The following is a 23315-nucleotide window of genomic DNA, read 5'->3' on the forward strand; positions in this document are numbered from 1 at the left end:
ACTTTCAGCTTCTTCTTGGGCATCCCCACCACTTTAGCACAGGGCAAAACAAATGTGAGGCAAGCAATGAATACCTGCTGACTAGTTCACATCTACCACCTTCATCAACTAAAGGCAAGGTAAAGTGAAAAAGTCAAAGTGCAAGTCGCTCAGTCGTGTCCAACTCTTTGCAATCCCATGGAATATACAGTCCATGGAATTCTCCAGGCCAGAATACTGGAATGGGTAGCCTTTCCCTTCTCCAGGGGAATCTTCCCAACCCAGGGATCAAATCCAGGTCTCCCGCATTGCGGGCAGATTCCTTACCAGCTGAGCCACAAGGGAAGCCCAAAGGTAAGGTAAAGTGAAATGAAAGTGAAGTCTCCCAGTCAGTTCATAGCGACCCCATAGACTGCAGCCTACCAGGTTCCTCCGTCCATGGGATTTTCCAGGCAAGAGTACTGGACTGGGTTGCCATTTCTTTCTCCAGGGGATCTTCCCGACCCAGGGATCGAACCCGGGTCTCCTGCATTGTAGACAGATACTTTACTGCCTGAGCCACCAGGGAAGTCTGAAGGTAAGGTAAGTCTGTAGCAAATCTTTGGTGATCCTTGTAGCAAGGATGAGAGCAGGATGACTGCTAAAGTGGATTATAAAAAGACTTCAGAGCACCCGACTGGGTTCTCTAGAGCATCCACATACACTCATCTTGGAGTCATGTGTAAAGAAACACTCACCTGTCAAAAATAAAAACATATGGAAGACACTGCAAACAGAGTGGAGCAATTGCTCTGGAGCTGGTCTCAGAAGTCTGGGTCCAGCTCTGGCTCCCTGACTCGGCAGCATACACAGCAAAAAGCATCACTGTTTTGAACCTCGGTTTGCTGGCTGTGTTGGGCGACCACCTTCTGGCCTTAAACGTGCAATGAGGCTAAGGTTGGGCTTCCCTAGTAGCTCAGCCGGCGAAGAATCTGCCTGCAATGCAGGAGACCCCGGTTCAATTCTTGGATAGGGAAGATCCCCTGGAGAAGGGATAGGCTACCCACTCCAATATTCTCGGGCTTCCCTGGTGGTTCAGACAGTGAAGAATCCACCTGCAATGTGGGAGACGTGGGTTCGATCTCTGGGTTGGGAAGATCCCTTAGAGGAGGCTAAGGTTTAAGTAAGGAAGGAAATCTGCAGGGAAAATCAACTTGAAAGCTCAGTGAGTGGCAGAGAAGGGTGTTGCATGAACTGAACCAGGAGGGCGAGGCGGCCTGGGCTGTACAGCAGGGAGCCGAGGACCAGAGTCACTCAGACACCTGGAGTGGCAATTCACAGGCAGAGAAAGAAACCTGTCATCCTCACTCACTTCTGCGGACTTCCATTAAGCCCTGCTTCCTTTCACTGTCACTCTGTCTCCAGCTTATCATTTTATCATCATCTATAACTTTACTAATAAAACCATGGACCAATCCTTACAGCAAGAAGAGGCCAAAAAGATGATCTTCCCACCTCCTTTCCCCTTCAGAACAGGAAACCAAAGGCCAAAGAAGTTAAGAGATGTGTATAAAGCCACAGGGCTATCTAATAGCATTGCAAAAAAAACACTCCAGTTGGCCTAAGAGCAGAGTTCTGCCCACAGCTGCCCTTCAAGTCTGAGAATATAAACTCCTGGGGTGAAGAGGAGGTATTTTACTTTTTTTCTTCACCCTTCGGTGTTCTCACTCATAATGAGGATTAACTTACTAACCGCTGTTCGTTCCATAAAACGTGGGCTCTGTGTGCCCTTGTTGAGTGTTTTCTTAGTTCCAGTTCAGTTCTAACCAGAGACATAACCCTGCTCCTAAACACCTTAGATTCTAATGGCTCAGCAGCACGGATGCTGAGATGGGATACAGATCATCAACAAAGAGACAAATTTTAAAAATTAAGACAATTTAAAAAGCGAAAATATTATGAAGATAATAAAGCTGAGTGGTGCGAAGTCTCAAAAAAGAAAAAAATATGTCCAGGTCACATCACTATTAAGTGACAAAATTTACCAGATTAGACTTAAACGTTTGCTTTCCTACTTTCCTAAATATTAAACATCTCTCTTACACAGTACATAGTCAAACAATATTTACCATTGTTGCTGATGAGGACAAAACAGATCTCAATATTCCTACTAATATAAGATTAAGTGCTCATAAAACATTCTATGTTTCTCAAAATACAAGTTCCATAAATAAGTCTCATGAAAGACGGCACAAGCACCACAGAGTACACACAAAACCAATTCTAATCTCACAAACGCCTCATATCTTTTTTAATCTAATTTTTTTTTACTTTTTATATAATTTTTAAAGGTTACCTTCCATTTACAATTATTACAAAATATTGGCTGCATTCCCCATGTTGTACAATCCATCCTTGCGCCTATCTTATCCCACGTATACTGTACCTCCCACTCCCTCCAAATCTCTTTTAAAAACTGTCTTTAAATCTTACCTTGGCTCCTTCTTACAAGTTCTTCTCATTTTGCTAAGAGTTTTCTCTCTGCATTGTCTCCCTAGCACCAAAAGCATCTTCTCTCCTTATAATCCTTCATATCAAAGACTGACTCATCTCAAACTCAGAAGACAATCCTGCCCTCCATCATCTAGCGTCCTCCAGCCGAGCCTTATGGCAGCACTGATTAAGCTGAAATCACAGGTTCACGAAGCCACATCACAGGAAATTCAGTGCTGGGAAAAACACACACAACACCTTTGGGGCTGGCTCCTCGGTCCCCTCCCTCTCCTATTAGAAAGGGGATCAGGTTTCAGAAGTGTACCGGGAAGTACGGACACAGGACAGGCTGCCTGAACTGATCACACAACAGCCCTAATCACCTTCTGGACCACTCACTGTTTTTTCCAGGTCCACCAACCCCAAGTGACTCAGCAAAGATGCCGCAATGACAAACAACCACAAGTCCCAGGGCCTGTCCTTCGTATCAGATAAAGTTGGCCCCAAAGGACACCAATTGGAAAACACCTCTTTCCCTGGAAATGAAAGGGGAGGGAGATAAAGAGAAAATAATCAGAAAGTGACCATGCACTGTGCATAGAGAGATGCTTTACCTTTCCTAGTTCATCCTCAAACCAACCTACAAGGTGGGTATTACCAGGATCCTCCATTTATAGAGGAGGAAACTCATGACACAGAGCAATCTAAGGGAAGACAACTTGCTGTGGGCTGGAATTTTACCCCATGGAAGCAGGCTGCAAATTACTACTGGGATAAAAGTCAAAGGGGATCCATGGAAAGCCATTTGTGTAGACACTGAGAGGAACAGTGTAGGCCTGGGAAGTTAGCGACAGTGTTTTGCAAAGAGATGACACATGCTCCTCCTCAGCTGCCCCCATCACGCTCTAATTCACAATCAGTGGCCACCTGTGACTCCAGATGCGCCACCACTCAGCTGCAGGTGGGCTTACCTGCCCTCACTCAGAACAGGCCAGGCCAAGTCTCTAAGTCTCTCTGAGGTGGATGGAACTAACTTGAATGCTGACATCAAGGCAAAGATAGTATTCAATAGGCAAATTAAATTTTTTTTTTGTTTTGCTGGTTAAAGCTGAGTCACCATCCCACAGCCAATGAGGACCTCACTTGTTCAAGGGCAGCGGTCCCCAACTTTCTTGGCACCAGAGACCAGTTTCGTGGAAGACAATTTTTCCAAGAACGGGGGAGGGTTGTGGTTTCAGGATGATTCAAGTACATTTCATTTATGGCGCATTTGACTTCTGTCATTATTATATTGTGAAATCTGTTGTTCAGTCACCAAGTGTCTGACTCTTTATGACCCCATGGACTGAAGCATGCCAGGCTTCCCTGTCCTTCACTATCTCCTGGAGTTTTCGCAAACTTATGTCTATTGAGTCAGAGATGCTATCCAACCATCTCATCCTCTGTCACCCCCTTCTCCCACCTTCAATCTTTCCCAGCATCAGGGTCTCTTCTTATGAGTCGGCTCTTTGCATCAGGTAGCCAGAATATTGGAGCTTCAGTTTCAGCATCAGTTCTTCCAATAAATACTCAGGGTTGATTTCCTTTATGATTGAATGATTTGATCTCCTTGCAGTCCAAGGGACTCTCAAGAGTCTTCTCCAGCACCACCACCTTTTTTATACAACTCACCATAATGAAAATCAGTGGGAGCCCTGAGCTTATTTGTTTCCTGCAACTAGACGGTCCATCTGGGGGTGATGGGAGACAGTAACACCCAAAGTGTATTGCTGATGTCCAGTCTACTCTGTAATCTCATTTTGGTTTGCACCCCTATGAGAATCTAATGCCCTCAGGTGTAATGTAAGTGATGAGGAGAGGCTGTAAATACAGATGAAGCTTCACTTGCTCACCCACTGCTCACCTCCTGCTGTGCAGCCTGGTTCCAAACAGGCCATGGACCGGTTGGGGACCCCTGCCCTAGGGAACACCCAGGGTTTAAAATTATATGTATATACAGGGACTTCCCTGTAGCTCAGATGGTCAAGAATTTGCCTGCAATGTAGGAGACTCAGGTTCGATCCCTGGGTCAGGAAGATCTTCTGGAGAAGGAAATGGCAACTCACTCCAGCATTCTTGCCTGGAGAATCCCATGGACAGAGGGGCCTGGCAGACTATGGTCCATGGGGTTGCAAAGAGTCAGACATGACTGAGCAACTAACACTACCACTATATAATATGTATAATTTAAAATTATATGCAAAATTATATGTATATGTATATATTGAGCTGTTCAGTCATGTCCAGCTCTTTTGAGGCCCCATGGACTGCAGCCCACCAGGTTCCTCTGTCCATGGGATTTTCCCAGGCAAGAATCCTAGAGCAGGTTGCCATTTCCTTCTCCAGGGGATCTTCCCAACCCCAGGATTGAACCCTCGTTTCCTACATTGGCAGGTGGGTTTTTTTTTTTTTTTTTTACCACTGAGCCACCAGGGAAGCCCCTGTGTATATATACATACATACACATGTAATGTTTATATCTATTAAACATACATTTATTTTTAAAGGCTCAGTCATTCATTCATCCTCCAGTACTGATCCACTTAACCTGGAGGAGTGAGATTTGCAGTTTCCTGCATTGTGCCAACTATTTCTTAGTAAGAAATTCTAAGGACACAACTGAGCTGATTAAGAAGTGAAAATGACTTAATAGCACCTGTCACCCATAGGGGCCTTAATCTAGCTGGAAATGGGAGGTAGAGGTTCTAGGACTCCAGATTCTCTGTGGCTATAAGGGAGAAAAATGCATAGATAATTAAGCCCCAAATGCCTAAGTTCTGAATCACTGCATCAATGATGCTTGTGAGAAACAGAATTTTTAGTTTTCCGTGCCCATGCTCTGCTGTAGAAACCAAAGCATCAGTGGTTCCACGTCCAATACAAAGAGGGAGGAGCAGAAAAACCCCTGGTTACCCCATGTCCATAGCCAGAATTCTCCAGCCAACAAAACATGGGCCACCTTCGCCTACTCTGAGATGAATGAGCTAGGTCCTTCGCTTAGAGGAAACTGCTTCTGCTCTCCTAAAATAAAACGTCCATCCAACCCCACTTCCTCAGGAAGACTGTCCACAGAGAGGATGTCCTTCACAGCAAGGGCTGGCCAATAACCAGGACTAACAAGGGAACAGCTACTGCTGTCCCCTCTGTGGAGGCACCAGTCACATTTTTAAATTTTACATTTATTTCTATGATTGGCATTGACTGCCTAATAGACGCCCAATTAAAACCTGCTGTTGAACAAATGAGGGGATGAATAATAAATATACTAGACTGAACTCTTCAAAGGGCAGAGGCCAGTCAGAGCTCAGTGGCAGGTACACTGCAGACAAGCTGTCAGATTTTTGTAGAATTTGGACTCTTCTCACTGTGCCAGCCTAAAGAAGGTTTAATATGTGTGTGAGTCGCTCAGTTGTGTCTGCTGACCCACACTGTCAGCACATGAACATCAGCTTGGGTACAGTACCAGATGCACTTATGTTTGTACAATACGAAAAAGGCCTGAATTAAAGGTGCCGGGACACCACCTTTCTGAATCAGGTTTCCATCATTACTCAATTGTATGGACGTGAGCACATTTCAGAGCTTCAATTCCTTTCCAAGTGGGCATACTCATTACATCCACCCCATAGGATGTGAGGACAAATGAAGTGGTAGGTTGTCATGCCAAAAGCGTATTGTGTGCCAGGCACCATGGCAGGTGCAGCAAATACAAAGAATAATTATATCCTGTGCCACCTTCCAGAGCCCAGGGCCTTGTAAATCACACTGAAAAGGATCAAATGCTCCCCCAGATTAAGAGATGATTACATCACTATGACGAGCACTGTGTTTCTTCATGTCCAAGTGGGCACCACTGTCTGCCACTCTGACCGGAATCTCCCAAAAGCAGGCATCAGCACCCCTTCTTTCCTCTGCACCACCCTCCTCCCCAGCTCCCAGTTCAAGGCTCCACATTCTAGAGTGCCCCTATCAATGGCATTCCCGACCTGCCTTCAAGGCTGTCAGGACTTGGCATAAAGAAGGGCCATGTGTTATACTGGCCCTGATAAAAAATAGAATATAGCAACTTTCATATGATAGGAACCAACAAGGAAACTTTCCTTTAATTCCCTTTTTACACTTTAAGTAGCAGGGGGGAAAATGCATATATAGATCATTTCTAGGCAAAACTGTGAAGCTAACAACCAACCTATTTCTACCTATGTGCAGTCTCTTTTATTTTACTAGAAATGGGAATCATGGCCTCTTGAAAAGGAAAAAAAGTCACCATTCTGCATTTAGCTGTATTCATATATTACAATTCTGTATTTTTTTGTTTGTATTGTAAAAAGTTCACAAAATAAACAATGTTGTGATATAAAAAAAATAAAAAAGAAGGGCCATGTGTATTGGCAGCCCTTTGGCTCTTGGCTTCCATTAACAGTAAGAGGAGGAAAGAAGCAAATCACCCAGAGAACAACTGCTCTGGCGCCTGACAGCTGCAGAGAGAGGCCCAGCTTCATAGCGTGTCTCCCGAGGTCTTGGGAGAGGTCAGAGCAGCAGGTGCATCTGCATTCTAGAACTGAATGAAGTTGCACTATCACGGGGAGGGGAGTCGGGCCCCAGCTCAACCCCATCATCTCTCTCTCCAGAGTGGGGTGGAAGATGCTCCTTTCACAGCTCCTGATTTTCCAGTTTCAGAAAACACACGGATTCTTCCAGGGCGGTCCAGTGGTGAAGAATCCGCCTGCCAATGCAGGCATCATGGGTTTGATCCCTGGTCTGGAAGGATTTCACTTAACAAGGAGCAACTGAGCCCATGCACCACAACTACTGAGCCCACGCTCTAGACCCCTCTCAAGTGGCAACCACTGAGCCCACGTGTTGCAACTACTGAATCCCACGCACCCAAGGTCTGCTCTGCAGCTAGAGAAGCCACCGCAATGAGAAGCCTGTGCAACTAGAGACTGGACTCCTCTCGCCGCAGCTAGAGAAAACCTGGAGGCAGCAATGACAACTCAGCACAGCCAAAAATAAATACATTAATTAAATAACAATAATAAATAGGGATCAATGTTGTTAACAAACACATGTTTATCATCTCTCTCTCCCCTCCCTAGGATGCATACTCTGCTAGGGCAGAAACTGTTTTGTTCTCTATTGTTTCTGGTGTCTAGAACAGTACTTGGCATGTCCTATGTGTTCAATAAACACTGACTGGACTAAGTAGGGGGAAAAGGGGTAGAAGGAAAGGGTGCATCTATCACAAAATCCTTCTCTCCTGCAAGTAGAACACCTGTTGCCCCGACCTGGAATTAGAAGACTCAGAGAAAACTAGGAAAAGGAGTATTATCATGGCAATCACAGATCCAAAAATAAAAATAGCCTTCAAAGCTGCCATAGGTCCTCAGTGGGAAAAGGCTAGTCACTACCTGGGCCCCATAAGCCATAAGGTTGACCACAAGCCAAAACACTGTTCCCAAAGTGCCCTTGCACTCTGGAGTCTTGTTTTGGGAGAGGTCAACCTCATGATGCCCAAGTTTGTCTCCTGGAATAGAGACCACCCTTACAATAGCAGCCATATCTGGTCTGTGAGCACTCAAAGTCTGAGGGAAGACACAGCACAAAGGAAAAACCGTGAAAGAAATCAACAGGCTTAAAACAGACCAACAACATGCAGTGATCCAGATTTACATAAGTGGCATACAAGGGCATAATTATTCAACTTCAAGAGGACTTCTTGCTTTATAACACGATTTCCAATAGAATTTCATGAAAATCAAATTTCCTTACAGCTCTTCATCCATTTGACTATTCACTCTATAAGTATATGCTTACTGGGCTCCTACTAGGATCCATGCAAAGCGTCCAGCAGGTACTGAATAAAACAAGCACTGAACAAAATTAACTCAACCTTCATAGCTTCTGATCCAGTGAAGGATACAATGAGACCAAACAGTCACAACTTAAGAACACAGATTTGTAATAAATACCCCAGTGAGGAAATACTTGCCAGAGGAGAGGGTAACTGAGCTAAGATACAAAGGAGATGAAGGGCAAGATGGTCAAGCAAGTCAGTGTTACAAAGGAGGAATTCCGTGTGGAAGAACGATGTCTGTGAAGACCTGGAAATAAAAGGAAGCATCCCTGGGACTTCCCTGGTGGTCCAGTGGTTAAGAATCTGCCTGGCCACGCAGGGGACAAGGGTTCGATCCCTGGTCAGGGAACTAAGATCCCACATGCCCTGAAGCAACTAAGCCTGTGCACCACAACCAGGAAGTTCATACACCTCAACAAAAGATCCCGTGTGACACAACTAAGAGCTGACGCAGCCAAATAAATAAATTAATAAATAAACAGGAAATAAAAGGAAGATCTCATCCGTGGCACTGAATGGTTACTCTGGCTGGAGGCCGAGGACTGGGAGTGGCAATGAAGGAAGCAGGAAGGGGAGTAGAAGTGAAGTCATGAGGACCACTCTGGCTGCAGATGCCTGAAAAATATATGTGAGAGACGGTGGCGGCCCAGGGAGCTGCAACAGTGGGAGAGGTGAGAAGACAGACTTCCTTCCAGGGAAGGAAACCTCGTGAAACTGAAGGGTACCAACCCCACCACTAGGGACAGAGGGGAACTGGTCTGGAGGGAAAGATGAAGAGTTAAGTTACGGACTGCCTTGAAGAACATTCCAACGGACATGTCCATCAGCCAGTTGAAGGGCTGAGCCTAAGGCTCAGGAATCTGAGATGTGTATGTGAGACTGCTCATCATGAGAGAATGACTGAATTGAAAAGAGTGAATAAAATAGCCCAAGGATAATATGTAGATTTTGGAGGAGGAGAGAGGTGGGAGAGTGAGGGGAGATAGAGAAGGAGAAATAAACCTAGATTCAAAACCTTAAGCAGACCAACACCGAAGAGACGAGACAGCCAAGAGCAGACACAAGTTATAAAATTATAAACTCATTTTCAGTGCCTATTAATAGATCAGAAAAGTGACATCTCATCAAAGAAACAACAAACCACTACTCCATCTTACCCTAACCAGAGGAGCAGACTCAGAAGCCTCATAGACCACCAAAGAAATCTGTGTTATTAACAGATTAAAAACAGCCTGATTCTTCAGACACGTGTACTTAATTCTGTCTCACAACTCCATATTACAAACAAGAAAAGACACTGTGGCCCAGAGAGACTAAGTAACCTATCCAGGCTCACATAGTAAAAAAATAAAAATTAAAGCAGAGCCTCCACCCCCATGGTGCCTCAGACAATCCCTTGGACTGATGTGAGCGAGGGCATTCGTCTAGGACAAACCATCATCCTGCCCCTAACAACAGACAAGGCCTGCCGGAGCTTCCTGGGTTCACTGATGAAGATATGGCTCCATCCTGGGCAAAGACGAGCTCCTTGGGACATGGAGTGGGGGGATCACACAGTAAGGTTGCAGATCTCTTCTACAGCTATCTCTGCCACTGACCAGCCTCCTGGCCTTGGGCCTTTTCTGTCTGCTCAAAGTTGAAATGACTGGAGACTTCCCTGGTGGTCCAGTGGTTAAGAACCCACTTTGCAATGCAGAGGATAAGGGTTCGATCCCTGGTCAGGAAACTAAGATCCCACATGCCACAAGGTAACTACTGAGCCCATGAACTCTGGAGTCCATGCGCCACAACCACTGAGCCTGTGCACTACAACAAAATATCCTGCGTGACTCAACAAAGATTCCAACTGTTACAGCTAAGATCTGATGCAACCATATAAGTAAATGCTAAGTCACTTCAGTCGTGTCCGACTCTGTGCGACCCCATAGACGGCAGCCCACCAGGCTCCCCCGTCCCTGGGATTCTCCAGGCAAGAACACTGGAGTGGGTTGCCATTTCCTTCTCCAATGCATGAAAGTGAAAAGTGAAAGTGAAGTTGCTCAGTTGTGTCCAACTCTTCGCGACCTCATGGACTGCAGCCCACCAGGCTCCTCCGTCCATGGGCGTTTCCAGCCAAGAGTACTGGAGTGGGGTGATATAAGTAAATAAATATTTTTTAAAAAGAGATAAATGACTGAACAAACCTCACCCACCATGAAGACTAGATTCTCTGACAGCAAAGGAGAACCAGAGCTGCAGGTACTAACAGGTGGCAGCTGGGTGCGAGAGAAGTCCCAGCAGGAGTGAAACCTAGGTCCCAGGACCCTCTTCCCTTCTCCCTCCCAGCAAATCTTTTCCTCAGACCTACTTTTTATGTTTTAGTCAGAATTCCATATGCTACTGAAATTATTTTTTGCACATTGGTCTCCCCCAAAGGCTATGAACTCCTCAAGGAAGGGCCACTTGTCTCCATCTCTGTGCCCCAAGGATACAGGACAGCAGCTGATTCTCTGCAAGTGTCCAAAAGTGTTTGTTGAACTTGAGAATTACTTCTCCTGAATTATCTACATTTTTAGCCTGAACTGTCTGGTGTCGACAAACAGAGACATTTTGGGGAGCAGTCCAGGCATGGAGAAGGCACTTCGGAGAACTGTCCAGTGTTCCTGAGAACTTTCTGAATGGGCGGGCCACTTCCTGCCTTGTTCTGTCTGATTCTGGCTCTGCCTTTTAACACGTGTGGCCACCAGTCCCCCCACTGCACCTGCAGGGTCCCAGAGTCCCCACCGGAGAACCAGTGAGGACCAAGTCACTGGTAGTGCAAACCAAGCTTCTCTTAGAATCTGGAAGCAACAGCCCGAGTTGCTAATAATAAGTCTCTGAAAGAATATTCTCAAAGGACACTGACCAGATAGTCTTCTCACCTTCCCTGAGGACAAAACAAGAGAGAACGTGTTTGAATTATACCATGGAGGATTTCAGTTAGATCTTGGGCTTGAAAACACAGAAAGAAGTGACCAAGAGAGGAGAGGTAGTACAATCCTCCTTCCTGGGGCTATCTTTTTTTTTTTTTCTAATGGGATCTGCACATGTCAGGAAGACGTGCTTCATTATAGACACAGGGAAAAGGCATGGTATCACCCAAGCTAAGGGCAAACTGTTCTCTGGAGAAGCTCCACCCTGTTCAGAGTAACCTTTATTACTGCCATTCCATCCAATCTTGAGAATCAACAGAAAGGTCAGGAAGCGCTCCGGAATATAATGACCCAGCCAGGAAACAAATGGTTACTGGACCAAGGCAGACTGCTCGGAGGGGTCAGACTGGCACTCACACCAAGCTTGGGTCATGGAGGAAGAGGTTAAACAGCATCTTTTTGATGAGAGGGCTCACATCCCCCCACTTCAGAGAAATATCTCATCCTGATAACTCCTCCAGAAACAATGCTTCAGAAATTCTTCTTTTTCCTTATTTCACAGACTTACTTGTCCTTGACCTATGGGTTTATGTCCTCCCTTAACCTTCCACTGGTACAAGATACAGAAGAGCTGGTGAAAAGCCTCTCAGTTAAAAAGAAACTCTGAGAACTTCCCTGGTGGTCCAGGGTTGGGAATCTGCCTTCCAATGCAGGAGATGTGGGTTCGATCCCTGGTTGGGGAACTAAGATCCCACATACCTTGGGGCAGCTGAGCACATGAGCCACAGTGAAGAGCCCACATGCCACAACAAGGCCCCAGCACAGTCAAGGATAAAATAAATTAAATAAAATTAAAAAAAAAAAAAGAAACTATGAATGAGAAAAAAATACTGGGAAATAATATACCAAGCATACTACTACTGGTTGGTTTAGCATAGTATTAATAAAATGATGAGCTCTTTTCCTTTTCCCTACTATCCAAAAGTTTTATATTAACTAGCTATTTGACTACACACAGTAATCACTGACTTTTTCTTTCAATCTTTTGGTCAAACCATGTGGCATGTGGGGTATCAGTTCCTCCATACATTGGGAGCATGAAGTCTTAACCACTGGACCACCAGGGAAATCCCTTGTGGAGTTCTATACTTTATTCACTTAATTTTGGTTGTGCTGGGTCTTCGTTGCTGTGCGTGGGCTTTCTCTAGTTGCAGTGCAAGGGCTTCTCGTCGCAGGGGCTCATTTCTAGAGCACATGGGCTTCAGTAGCGGTGGCGCAGAGCTGCCCCACAGCTTGTGGAATCTTCCGGGACTGGGGTTCGAACCGGTGCCTCCTGCGTTGGCAGATTCTTAGCCACTGGACCACCAGGAAAGTCCCTCATTGACTTTAATAATGTAAAAATTCCTTTTAAGGCAACAAGCTATAAGACACTTAGATTCAAAAATGTATCACTAAACTAACTGTCCATTGTCTTTTTGTATTTCCCGAGTTCCTGGAACAAACAATCAAGGGTTAACACACTCACCCCTGCGCAAACGGGGCCCCAAGGCAAATTATTTCTGCATAGTGGCAAAGAAAAGGGAAAAAACAAGTAGGTTGTGGATTATTTTTTTCAGTCCCCTTGCTCAGCCCCCTCATTTCCTGACTAAACTTGTGAACCAAAAACAGAAAGAGCAAAAAATCTCTGTGGTCAGACCATGGAGGAAGGAGGCACCAGGTTGGAAGAAGTTCCAGAGATGTGACAGATAGAAAGTAGCCCAAACTTTAGAGGTTAAAGTCAGAGGCCTGAGTTCCAGGCTGTAACCCAGATCTGCTGCTGAGATGTGCCTAATCACCAGATATCTTTATCTCATCTACAAAATCAGGGTGGAAAACCAGAGCCAGTTAGAGTACGTGCAAAGGACGCAGAAGAAAGCGCTTCACAACCATCTGACCCAAAAGATGTATCAGGGCCTCAAATGAAAAAGCCATGGGTTTCCACCTCCCTCTCCTCTTTACCACTGGTCATAGTGAAAGCACAGCCACATCTTCCTGGCGATGACTTTGATCAGATTATCGGAATTGAAAATCTGGACACAGGGTCTGAAAACAGGGGAGAATATTTGACACCGGGACTTTCTTTTTTTCAAAATATTTATCTATTTATTTTTGGCCGTGCTAGGTCTTAGTTGCTGCATGGGCTTTTCTTTTTGCGACAAGCAGGGGCTTGCCATGTGTGGGCTTCTCATCACGGTGGCTCCTTTAGTTGCGGGGCAGGAGCTCTGGGGCACTCGGGCTTCAGCAGGCGCTGCTCCTGGGCCCCAGAGCACAGGCTCAAGAGTTGTGGCGCCCAGGCTTAGATGCTCCGAGGCATGTGGGATCTTCCTGGACCAGGGATTGAACCCATGTGTCCTGGATGAGCAGGCAGATTCTTCACCACTGAGCCATCAGGACTTCTTCCAGGAAGTGGCATGCAGCTATCCATCCTGTGTCCAAGTGGCCTCTGTGCATCAGCTTGAAGCCTCTCCCATCCTGCCTTCCTTCCACATTCCATTTTCTACCCTGTGTTCTTCATCCCTGAGAACCCTCACTATCTCCTCTGAAGAAAAAAGTTTCCTCAGGCTCCAACACAGGACAATGGTTCATTAAGCTCCTCCCATGCTGAAAAGCATCTCTCTTCACACGAGGTACCAACTGCCCCTTGACAAGTCACCATACCAATCTGGGCTTCAGAGGGAAGCACCCCAAGAGGCCAGCAGCTCCAGGAAAAGCCTGCAGACATCACAAAGCTCTGGTACATACAGCAAGCCTGCAATCACCCCCAGCTCTCAGACCAGCTTGGCTCTGTATCTGAACACCTGCTTCAGGAGCCAGTGGCTCACTCACTGGAGTCAGGAAGGAAATTCCCCACTGGCAGCTCTGCCCTTCAAGTGCCTTAAGGAAAACTCCCGAGTTACCCTAGAAGCAATGATCAGTGACCAGCATAGCAACTGGTGTTGCTGGGAGAGACTAACCAAGCCAGGCAGAATTATCACCTGTTAATCTACCCCACGGAAATCCCAGTCTCTCCCCTTATATGGAACTGGCACCCCCTGAGTGTATAACCACCACAGAAACTGTCAAGGTATCAACTGCCGTGATGGAAACTGGCCAGTGTGAATCAGCCCACAGGGCTTAGATCTACCTTCTCAGTTTCCGCAAATTGTCTGAATCCGGAAACCACATCTACAGCCCAAGGCCGGCTGTTTCTCACGGAGCAGTTCACCTACACCAGGTAGCACCACCCTCACACATCCCCATGCTGACCTCCAACCCCTGGCCCCTCCACACATCTCAGCATCCTATCCATCCTTTAAACCTCCTTCCCACCTCCCCCTCCATGTGACGTGCGTGCGTGTGTGCGTGCTAAGTCGCTTCAGTCCTGTCGACTCTGCGACCCCAGGGCTGTAGCCCTCCAGGCTCCTCTGTCCACAGGGTTCTCTAGGCAGGAATACCGGAGTGGGTTGCCATGCTCTCCTCCAGGGGATATTTCTGACTCAGGGATAGAACACATGTCTCCTGCATCTCCTGCTTTGCAGGTGGATTCTTTACCATTGAGCCACCAGGGAAGACCCCCTCCTCATGGATGGGATCTCAAATACACAAGGGCCAACCATTCCCAGGCCCTGGGGAGATGGTGCTATGTAGCTGCGAAGAGCACGGGTCTCTGGAATTAGAAGAACGTGACTCAGATCTCACCCCTGCTTCTGTGTGACCAGAGCAAACGAATCTCTGAACTTCAGGTTCCTTGGCTGTAAAAACCCACCTGGGGCTTTGTAGGGAGGATTAAATGCATACTTAAGGCGCTTAGCAGAGAGTAAGATGCAGTCCCGCCCTCAAGGAATTAAGGGTCTGAGTGAGGTTTAGTTTAACCTTATCCAGCACCAATTACTTTATCTGCTGACAAATCCCAGGTCTCCTCTTTGATGCTCTGTGTGAAGAAAGACATGAATTCTCTCCTTCTCACACTCTCTGTGCTTCTCCCATATGGCGGGGTCCTCACCAAGGTGATGGGTGTGGCATCTGGATGCACTCACCAGATTGCTCCCTGGAAACTGAGCTGAAACTGGAAGCAAGACTCCCTCTGAAGGTCAGGGGAAGGGGATGAAGACTCAAGATAAATAAACCAAGGAGGGACTTCCCAGGTGGTCCAATGGCCGGGACTCCAGGCTCCCAATGCAGGGGGCCCAGGTGCAACAAAGAGTCACACGCCAAAGACCTGACAGAGCCAAATAAATAAATGAATATTTTAAAACAGATACATAATAAATACACCAGTGATGGGTAATCATTACCTGTAAACACGCATGTCAGCTAGGCTGGCACCAGACAGATAACCAGGCCCACCAGGCCTGCAGAATCAGTGAGAGGTACCACCTGAGATCAGACGTGCAGCCGGGCAGAAGACATGATGGGGTTGCTACGTCACAGAGAAGAGGAGACAGAAATGCCGAGGGAAAGCGGTGCAAGAGGTAGTGCTAAGGAGGATGTTCTGGGGAGACAGAGAGATGTTCTGTGTCCCCCAGAAAGATAGCCCAAAGTCAGCCAGCCACACCTACTCACCCGCTCCTTGGCACTCTCCCACCCTCCTCCACAGAATGACATCAGGATGCTGTCAGAAAAGTTGTATCTCTGTCCAATTCTGACCTCTTGCTGTATTCCAGCAGGTGAGAGGGACTCTGGTGCTCAATTTGGGTTTTGGGGTTTTTTTTTATTTAATTTATTAACTGTGCTGGGTCTTTGCTGCTCTTGGGCTTTCTCTAGTTGCCGCGAGCGGGGGTTACTGTTTATTGTGGTCCCTGGGCTCTTCAGCGCAGGCTCAGTAGTTGTGGTGCATGGGCTAAGTTGTTCTGGGGCATGTGGGACCTTCCCGGACCAGGGATCGAACCTGTGTCCTCTTCATTGGCAGGTGGATTCTTATCCACTTTGCCACCAGGGAAATCTCTCAATTTGGGTTTTAAATAATCACCACAATCAGTTATGGCCAAGGGATCTGGGGAGACATGCAGGTATAGTTCTAAGAGCCTTCCTCATCAACTTCAGACTTCATTATTCACAGAGCTCAGAGGGCAACATGGCCAGCAAAAAACTGTGCTACCTTATGTCAAACAGTGGCCAAGATGACAATCCCCAGCTGTAACAGTAACTGCTGGAAGAGCTGTGCAAGGCTCCAGCCTCCACCTCACACTTGGTTCACACAGAGCAGCAAGAATTCACTGCCTCTGATACCACTCTGCGCATGTCTCTCTCAGGTTCCAGAACCTACAATGGCTCCCCATTGAGTTGAATCCTCTCTGCAGACAAAGCACACTGTCCATAAGATCTCAATACATCTTTGTCGACTGACTGATTAATTGAAATTCAAACTCTTCAGCACACATCATAGTCTGTCAGCCCATCACATCACTACCCTCATTTTCCCACATCCCTCATCAAGACCATCCCCATCTTCAAGCCAACACATCGAAACTGTCTTCACTAAGAAGCATCTGGTTCCCATTCAAAACTCAGCTCCGCATAGAAAAGACTTGTGATTGCCTAGTCTGGAGGGGAGAGGATGGAGGACTGGGGATTGAAGGTGATATATAAAGGATATGGGTTTCTTTTCAAGGTCATGAAAATGTTCTAAAATTGGGGTGATGACTGCACATATTTGTAAATATACTAAAATATACACTGAATTGTGTACTTTAAAGTTGACTGAATTGTATGGCATGTAGATTATGTGTGTGCCAAGTCACTTCAGTTGTGTCTGACTCTGCAACCACATGGACTATAGGCCCCAGGCTCCTCTGTCTATGGGATTCTCCAGGCAGGAACACTGGAGTGCGTTGCCACGCCCTCCTTCAGGGGATCTTCTCCACCCAGGAATCAAACCAGAGTCTCTTATGTCTCTTGCATTGGCAGGCAGGTTCTTCACCACTAGGATACCTGGGAAGATTATGTCTCAATAAAACCATCCTACAGCAAAAAACTCAGTTCTGGACTCTTCTCCTGCAGGTTATTTTCCCTGACTCATGAATAAGGATACTTTCATTATAAAGAGTAGAGTAAAAGTGATCATTCATTCACCCATTATTAATTTATCCATCAATGAACACTATTGATCATAACAAAAGGCCAAGTACAGTGCTAGACAGTGAAAATACAAAGATGAACCAGAAAAAATTAGACTCAAAGTACTCCAAGGTCCTTGCTAACTTCATCATTTTCTCTACTTCTATCTTCCCAAAGGAGAGGAAAGAGGTCTCCTGATTATATTTTTATCTTTGTGCAGTTAAAACCCTCAAGCTGGGACTTCCCTGGTGGTCCAGTGGTTAAGAATCTGCCTTCCAAAGCAGGGAATGTGGTTCAACCCCTGGTCAGGGAATGCAGATCCTGCATACTGCAAGGGAACTAAGCCCACGTGCTCTGGAGCCTATGTGCTGCAACTAGAGAAGTCCAGGTGCCACAACAAAGACCCAGTGTAGCCAAAAAAAAAAAATCCACAAGTCGAGGCCCTCTCAGCCCTGTGCCCTCTACCATATGGGATAGAATGGCATCGAAGGCCTGCAAAGTTCTTTTCTTTGGTGTGGAGAGGTAGACCTGGGGTGAGGATCACGAAGAGGAAAGATGCCCTACAGGGCATGCTGTGCTCATCCCCTTATCTGAGCCAGACCTGGGTCACTTCCCCATCAGCATCTCCAAATCCTGTAACATGTGAGGAGCCCCGGGTTGCTGCTCCAGGACATGTGGGTATGTAACCTATACTCTCCAGCACACATCCCCTTCATGTGAGCCACTCACAGGAAGAGGACAATACTCCTTCCCCCTTGCACAGCAAAGGGACGTTTACAAAACATGTCCACACATATCACTCTTGAGACCGGCCATTAATCCACAGGTAGAAAAGATGAAAGGAGTTGTGCAAGGTTCCCCAGCTAACAAAGGACAGAACTTCAATTTAAACCCAGGTCTCCTGACATGGGGTTTCCCTGGTGGCTCAGATGGTAAAGAATCTGCCTGCAATGTGGGAGACTTGGCCTTGAGCTGGGTTGGGAAGATTCCCTGGAGAAGGGAAAGCCATCCCACTTCAGTATTCTTGCTTGGAGAACCCCAAGGACAGATGAGCCTGACAGGCTACAGTCCACGGGGTCCAAAGAGTCAGACACGACTGAGCGACAAACACTTCACTTTTTCCTGGTATGAGATCCAACGCCCTTTGGGCCCTATTGCCTCTAAACGCCAATTCCTTCTCAGGGAACCATCCTGGCCATCTACAATTACTCATTCACTTGACTGCTTCTTTTCTTTCCCAGAAACCTTCTACTTTCAAGGCCTAAAATGGATGGGCTTTTGTTTTAGCCACAATCGAGACAGATTCCAACAGGAGGCAGTTCCACAGCAGTTAAGAGTAGAGACTGGAGTCTGCCAAATCTAGGTTTGAACTGCCTTTTTCTGCATATATACCAACATTCTTCTAACCCAACAAGTCACCACAGAAAACTATTGTCAGTTTTTAAACTATTCCTAGAAGGTGAAAACCCTTCCTGATTTAAAAGTATATTCCCTGGGACTTACTGGTGGTCCAGTGGCTAAGACTCCACGCTCCAAATGAAGGTGTCCGGGGTTTGAACCCTGGTCGGGGAACTGGATCCCAGAACTGGATCTTGTGACACAACAAGAGCTGGGATGCTGCAACTAAAGACCCCGCATCTCACAGCAAAGATCGAGGATCCTGCATACTGAAGCCAAGACCTGCTGCACCCAAATAAATAAAGAAATACGAATACTTTTTAAAATAAATAAATACAAGTTTATTCCCTGCTCCAACAAAAATGAAGATTCCACTGAACCGTTTTTTTTTTTTGGAGGGCGGGGACAGGCTGTGCCTCGGGGCTTAGAGGATCTTAGTTCCCTCACCAGGGATCAAACCTGTGCTCTCTGCAGTGAAATCGCTGGACTGCCAGGAAATTCGCTGTACTGCACCTTCAGAGAACTCATAACCAAGAGCAACATCTCAAAACCGAGACACTACATTTTCCTAAAATAATCAAATCCACCCTATCCCCTCCCTGACTACCAATGTAAGACTGTCCTTAGTACACATGGCAGAATCTCAGGGTCAAAACAGGGCCTCTTTTAGGGTCTCTCACATTTGAGGGGAAGCTGACAAACGGGGATGAACTATTTTAGTTCAAGAGTAGCTCCCATCAGGCTTCCCTGGTGGTTCAGTGACAGAATCTGCCTGCAAATGTAGGAGGCACTGGTTTGATCCCTGATCTGGGAAGGTCCCAAATGCCGTGGAGCAACTAAGCCCATGTGCCACAACTCCTGAGCCTGTGCTCTGGAGCCCGGGAGCCACAACTACTAAAGTCTACACGCCCTAGAGCCTGTGCTCTGCAATGAGAAGCCCGCACACCAGAACTAGAGAGTAGGCCCCCGCTCGCTGCAACTAGAGAAAAGCCCACACAGCAATGAAGATCCAGCACCGCCAAAAGTAAATAAATAAATAAATAAAATTACAATTCTTTAAAGTACAGCCTTAATCTTTTTAAAAAGAAAAAATTTAAAAATTAGCTCCCACCAAGTTTGTCCCATTTCCCTCCACTCTCTGGGAAAGGCGGAAAGGCGGCAGGATGATGGACAAGTACAGAAAGAACTGTTATCCTCAGGTTCCCAAAAAGCCCCAGAACAAAGCTTTACATCTTCGCCTGCAGAGATAACCACATCCAGTCATTACAACCAAAAAAAAAAAAAAAAAAAGAGAGAGAAAGAGAGACTGGCAGGCTGAGAACGCTCATCATCCATATAACCCGGCCCAATTTCTCAGTGTCCTCTCAAAGACACACCTCATCCTGTTCTTATGTTCGTAGGTACTGTTCCCCTTTCCTGATCTCATGTCCCCGATATACTCTTTCTGCTGTTTTCTACTACCTGTCTGTATGTGTCATGGTTTGAGCCTCTGCCTTCCAGGAGTCTTCCTCCTCTCTTTGCTATACAGTCAGTGCCACGTGGCATGTGTGTGTGCTCTGTTGCTAAGTCACATCTGACTATTTGAGACCCCAGAGACAGTGGTCTACCAGGCTCCTCTGTCCAAGGGATTTTTTAGGCAAGAATACTGGAATGGGTTGCCATTTCCCCCTCCAGGGGCTCCTCCTGATGCATGAATTGAACCCTTCTCTCCTGCGTCTCCGGCGGATTCTTTACCACTGCACCACCTGGGAAGCCTCCACCACGACACACACAGTGCGTGACTTCTAAAGATTCCATCTCCTCAATACCAGCGAAACTCACAGGCCTTAATTTCTTATCCCAGTCGCCTCCCATTCTCCTTCTTAACTACCACATCCCCACACTCTACCCAGCCCCCCTTACCTCCTGCCTCCTGGCCACAGCGCCATCAGCTAATATCAGACAACTCCTAAGAACATTCAATCAATACTTGTTGAACTGAAATGAATGGAATTGAACAGACTGGGAGCAGGTGTCCAGGAAAAGGTGGCCAATTGCTCAGCTGCCTCACACAAAGGCACAGACCATTGTTAAGATACAGGGCCTTAAGAGTCTGAGAGTAAATGAGTAGGGTACAAGATATCAATGAGCCAGTAAGGACAGCCCCCTGTCCCTCCACCAGGCAACTGGCTTGGCTTAAACCTCCCTTCTTCCTCCAAGGCTGTGTGGAGCTGCCCTACCTGTCTCTTATACAAATTCTCCGCCTAGGGAAAGCTAACTTCCCAACTACTCAAACGCCACATCTACCCAGGCAAAAAATAGCTGGCACAAACTACAAAGGTGTGGACCCCCCCTAGCTGTCTAAAGATTCTCTGTGGTAGGAAACCTGACTCACTCAATGTGAATACACCTCCTCTACACGTGGGGGGCCAGGAAAGACAACCTGGGGTGGCCAAAAATAAAATAATCAACATTAAAATGGAGCTTACAAACTGAAGTTTGAGTGGAGGAACCACTTAATTTCTCTTGCCTTCTACGATCTCCATCAGTGGGACTGAGAGTACCTACTTCAAAGAGGTTCTGTGAGGATTAAATGTGGAGATGGTGAAGTGAGCATCCTACTGACCCGAGTTTGCTAAGGGTTCAGTAAACACTAGCTGCTAAGGTTTTTACTGTTCGTGTTGCTGTGAGGATCCGATGGGTTGGAACGCAGCGTGAAGCCCCGTGTACACGGTGTACTGTAAAGTCACCGGGCCCCACCTGGGCTGGGAAGATGGGTGACACGTGGGCAAGCCGTCCACTCGGGCGAAGGGCTCCTGCAATCCTCTGCTTAGTTTCCCGGGCGCCCTGGGAACGCCCCCCGCCCCTTTCCCCCCCGCCCCGGCGGCTCTGGGGAGGCTGGAGAAGGAAAGGGGAAGAAGGCGGGGACGGGACGGCACGTACCTGCTTTCGCTGCACTCCTTCCGCTCCCTCACCCGCAGCCACTTGCGCAGGAGGAAGCGTTTGCGGCGCGGGGAAGCGCTGGGCGTGGAGCAATTGGACCACGGGGTGTCCTCGTCGCTGGAGGGCGTGATCTCGATGGATGGCAGCTGCAGGAACTCCTTGCCGGGCGCCAAGACGCCGGGCAGGTCCCCGCTCAGGCCGGCCTCCAGGCTCGGCTCCTGCACGTTCTTGGTGCGGCGCATTTTGAAGCGCCGGCGGCGAAGCGTGGGGGTCGACGAGCTGGACCAGACCGGGCTGCCCTCTGGCGCGCCCCGCGGCTCGGGCACCTGCAAGGCGGGCGGCTGCAGACTCTCCATCATGTTGGCCGCCGGCATGGGACCCGCTGCTTCCGCGCTGCCCCGGCGCCTCGCCGCCCGCTGGCCCGGCTCCCCGGCCCTCGCCCGCGGGGCCCGGCCTCTCACGTTAGGAAACGCTCGCCGCTCGAGCCGCGAGCGGAGCCAGCTCGTCCCCCGGAGCGCCGCGCGGGCGGAGGGGGCGCGGGGGCTGGCGGCGCGGCCGCCCGGATTCGAACTCGGCGGCCCGCCGCCGCCCAGCCACCCTCTCCGGGGCTCCCCTCGCGCGCCCGCTTGTTTTCCTTCGGCGGCGCTCCCTCGCCGGCTGGCGACCGTGCCGGAGCGGGACTGGGCGGCCCGCGCCCCCGGGGGAGGCTCGGCAAACTCTCAGTGGTTTGCGTTCGGCAGACTAGGCTGGGGAGCCGGCTTGGCGCTGCAGGGAGGCAGAGAGCGGGAGGAAGGGGTAGAGGAAGGAGGAAGACGGGGAGAGAGAGAGAGAGAGAGAGAGAGGAAGCAGACGCTGGATAAAAACAAAAGAGGAGGAGCAGGGGGCGAGGAGCGGGCAAGGGGGCGGGGGTCACGTCTGTTCAGAAGGGGCGTGCACGGGCGGCGACAGCTAGTGTAACAGAACCCGGGATCCCTGGGGAGGGACTCTACCTTCGAGTCCCGGCTGCTCCAATCAGCCTAATGAAACAGGATCACGGCCCAAACTTTCTCAAAGCGACGATTGGTCAGGCAGCTCTCATTAGTCTTAACTCCCCCTAGGAGGGGGAGCGGGGCGGGGTGGTGGTGGGGGAGAACCCGAGGAATTCAGTCCGGAATCGCCAGGGCCACCCAAGGATACAGGGTTGAGGCGGGGAAACTAGGAGACTCTTGGGGCCGGATTTCCTCTACCGAGAAAGGTGCTTTCTTTCAATCACTTGGGGTACAGATGGGGGCACAGGAAGCCCGGACACAGTCAGAGGGGGGTCAGTAAGGTTCCTAGAGGCTGCTTCCAAAATGACAAGCTGAGAAGAGAGGACTGCTCTGTGGAATAAGCTGAAGACAGCAGACATGACATATGGGGGAAGGACAGACAACAGGACCAGGGAGACACAGGGCACAACGGGACCAGTCAGGAAAAGGGGGGTGGTCTCTACATCTTGACTGACCCTCTCCATATCAGAGCCCCATTCCATGCACAGAATAAAATTAGAGGAAGGTGAGCATGAAGGGTGTCCCAGGGAATTGAGGGTACTCCCTTTACATTTCTGGGGGTTGGGTCAATTCTGCTTCCACTTGCATGGACTGGGTCACAAAATATGTCCCCAGGTCATGGAACCTAGAAAGTCTGCGTCAGTCCTGTAGTTC

The 23315-nt window shown here is 48.0% G+C and overlaps 1 protein-coding gene across 6 annotated transcripts in view; it reads right to left on the reverse strand.

Moving 5' to 3' along the window:
- The window catches only part of GRAMD1B (GRAM domain containing 1B), a 187479-nt gene extending 164974 nt beyond the window's left edge, over positions 1 to 22505 (reverse strand). For 3 of the 6 annotated variants that reach the window (XM_006041850.4, XM_044929584.2, XM_006041849.4), the window contains exon 1: positions 21634 to 22503. In XM_006041850.4, the coding sequence (XP_006041912.3) occupies positions 21634 to 22007 (374 nt within the window). In that variant the 5' untranslated portion in view covers positions 22008 to 22503. Of the gene's footprint in view, positions 1 to 2451; positions 2831 to 21633 lie in introns of those variants that run through there. The other 3 variants (XM_044929585.2, XR_006545350.2, XM_044929586.2) reach the window with 2 other exon arrangements.
- Positions 22506 to 23315: the final 810 nt, after the last annotated feature.

This window comes from Bubalus bubalis, chromosome 16, assembly GCF_019923935.1.
Source record: "Bubalus bubalis isolate 160015118507 breed Murrah chromosome 16, NDDB_SH_1, whole genome shotgun sequence".
Lineage (NCBI taxonomy): Eukaryota > Metazoa > Chordata > Mammalia > Artiodactyla > Bovidae > Bubalus > Bubalus bubalis.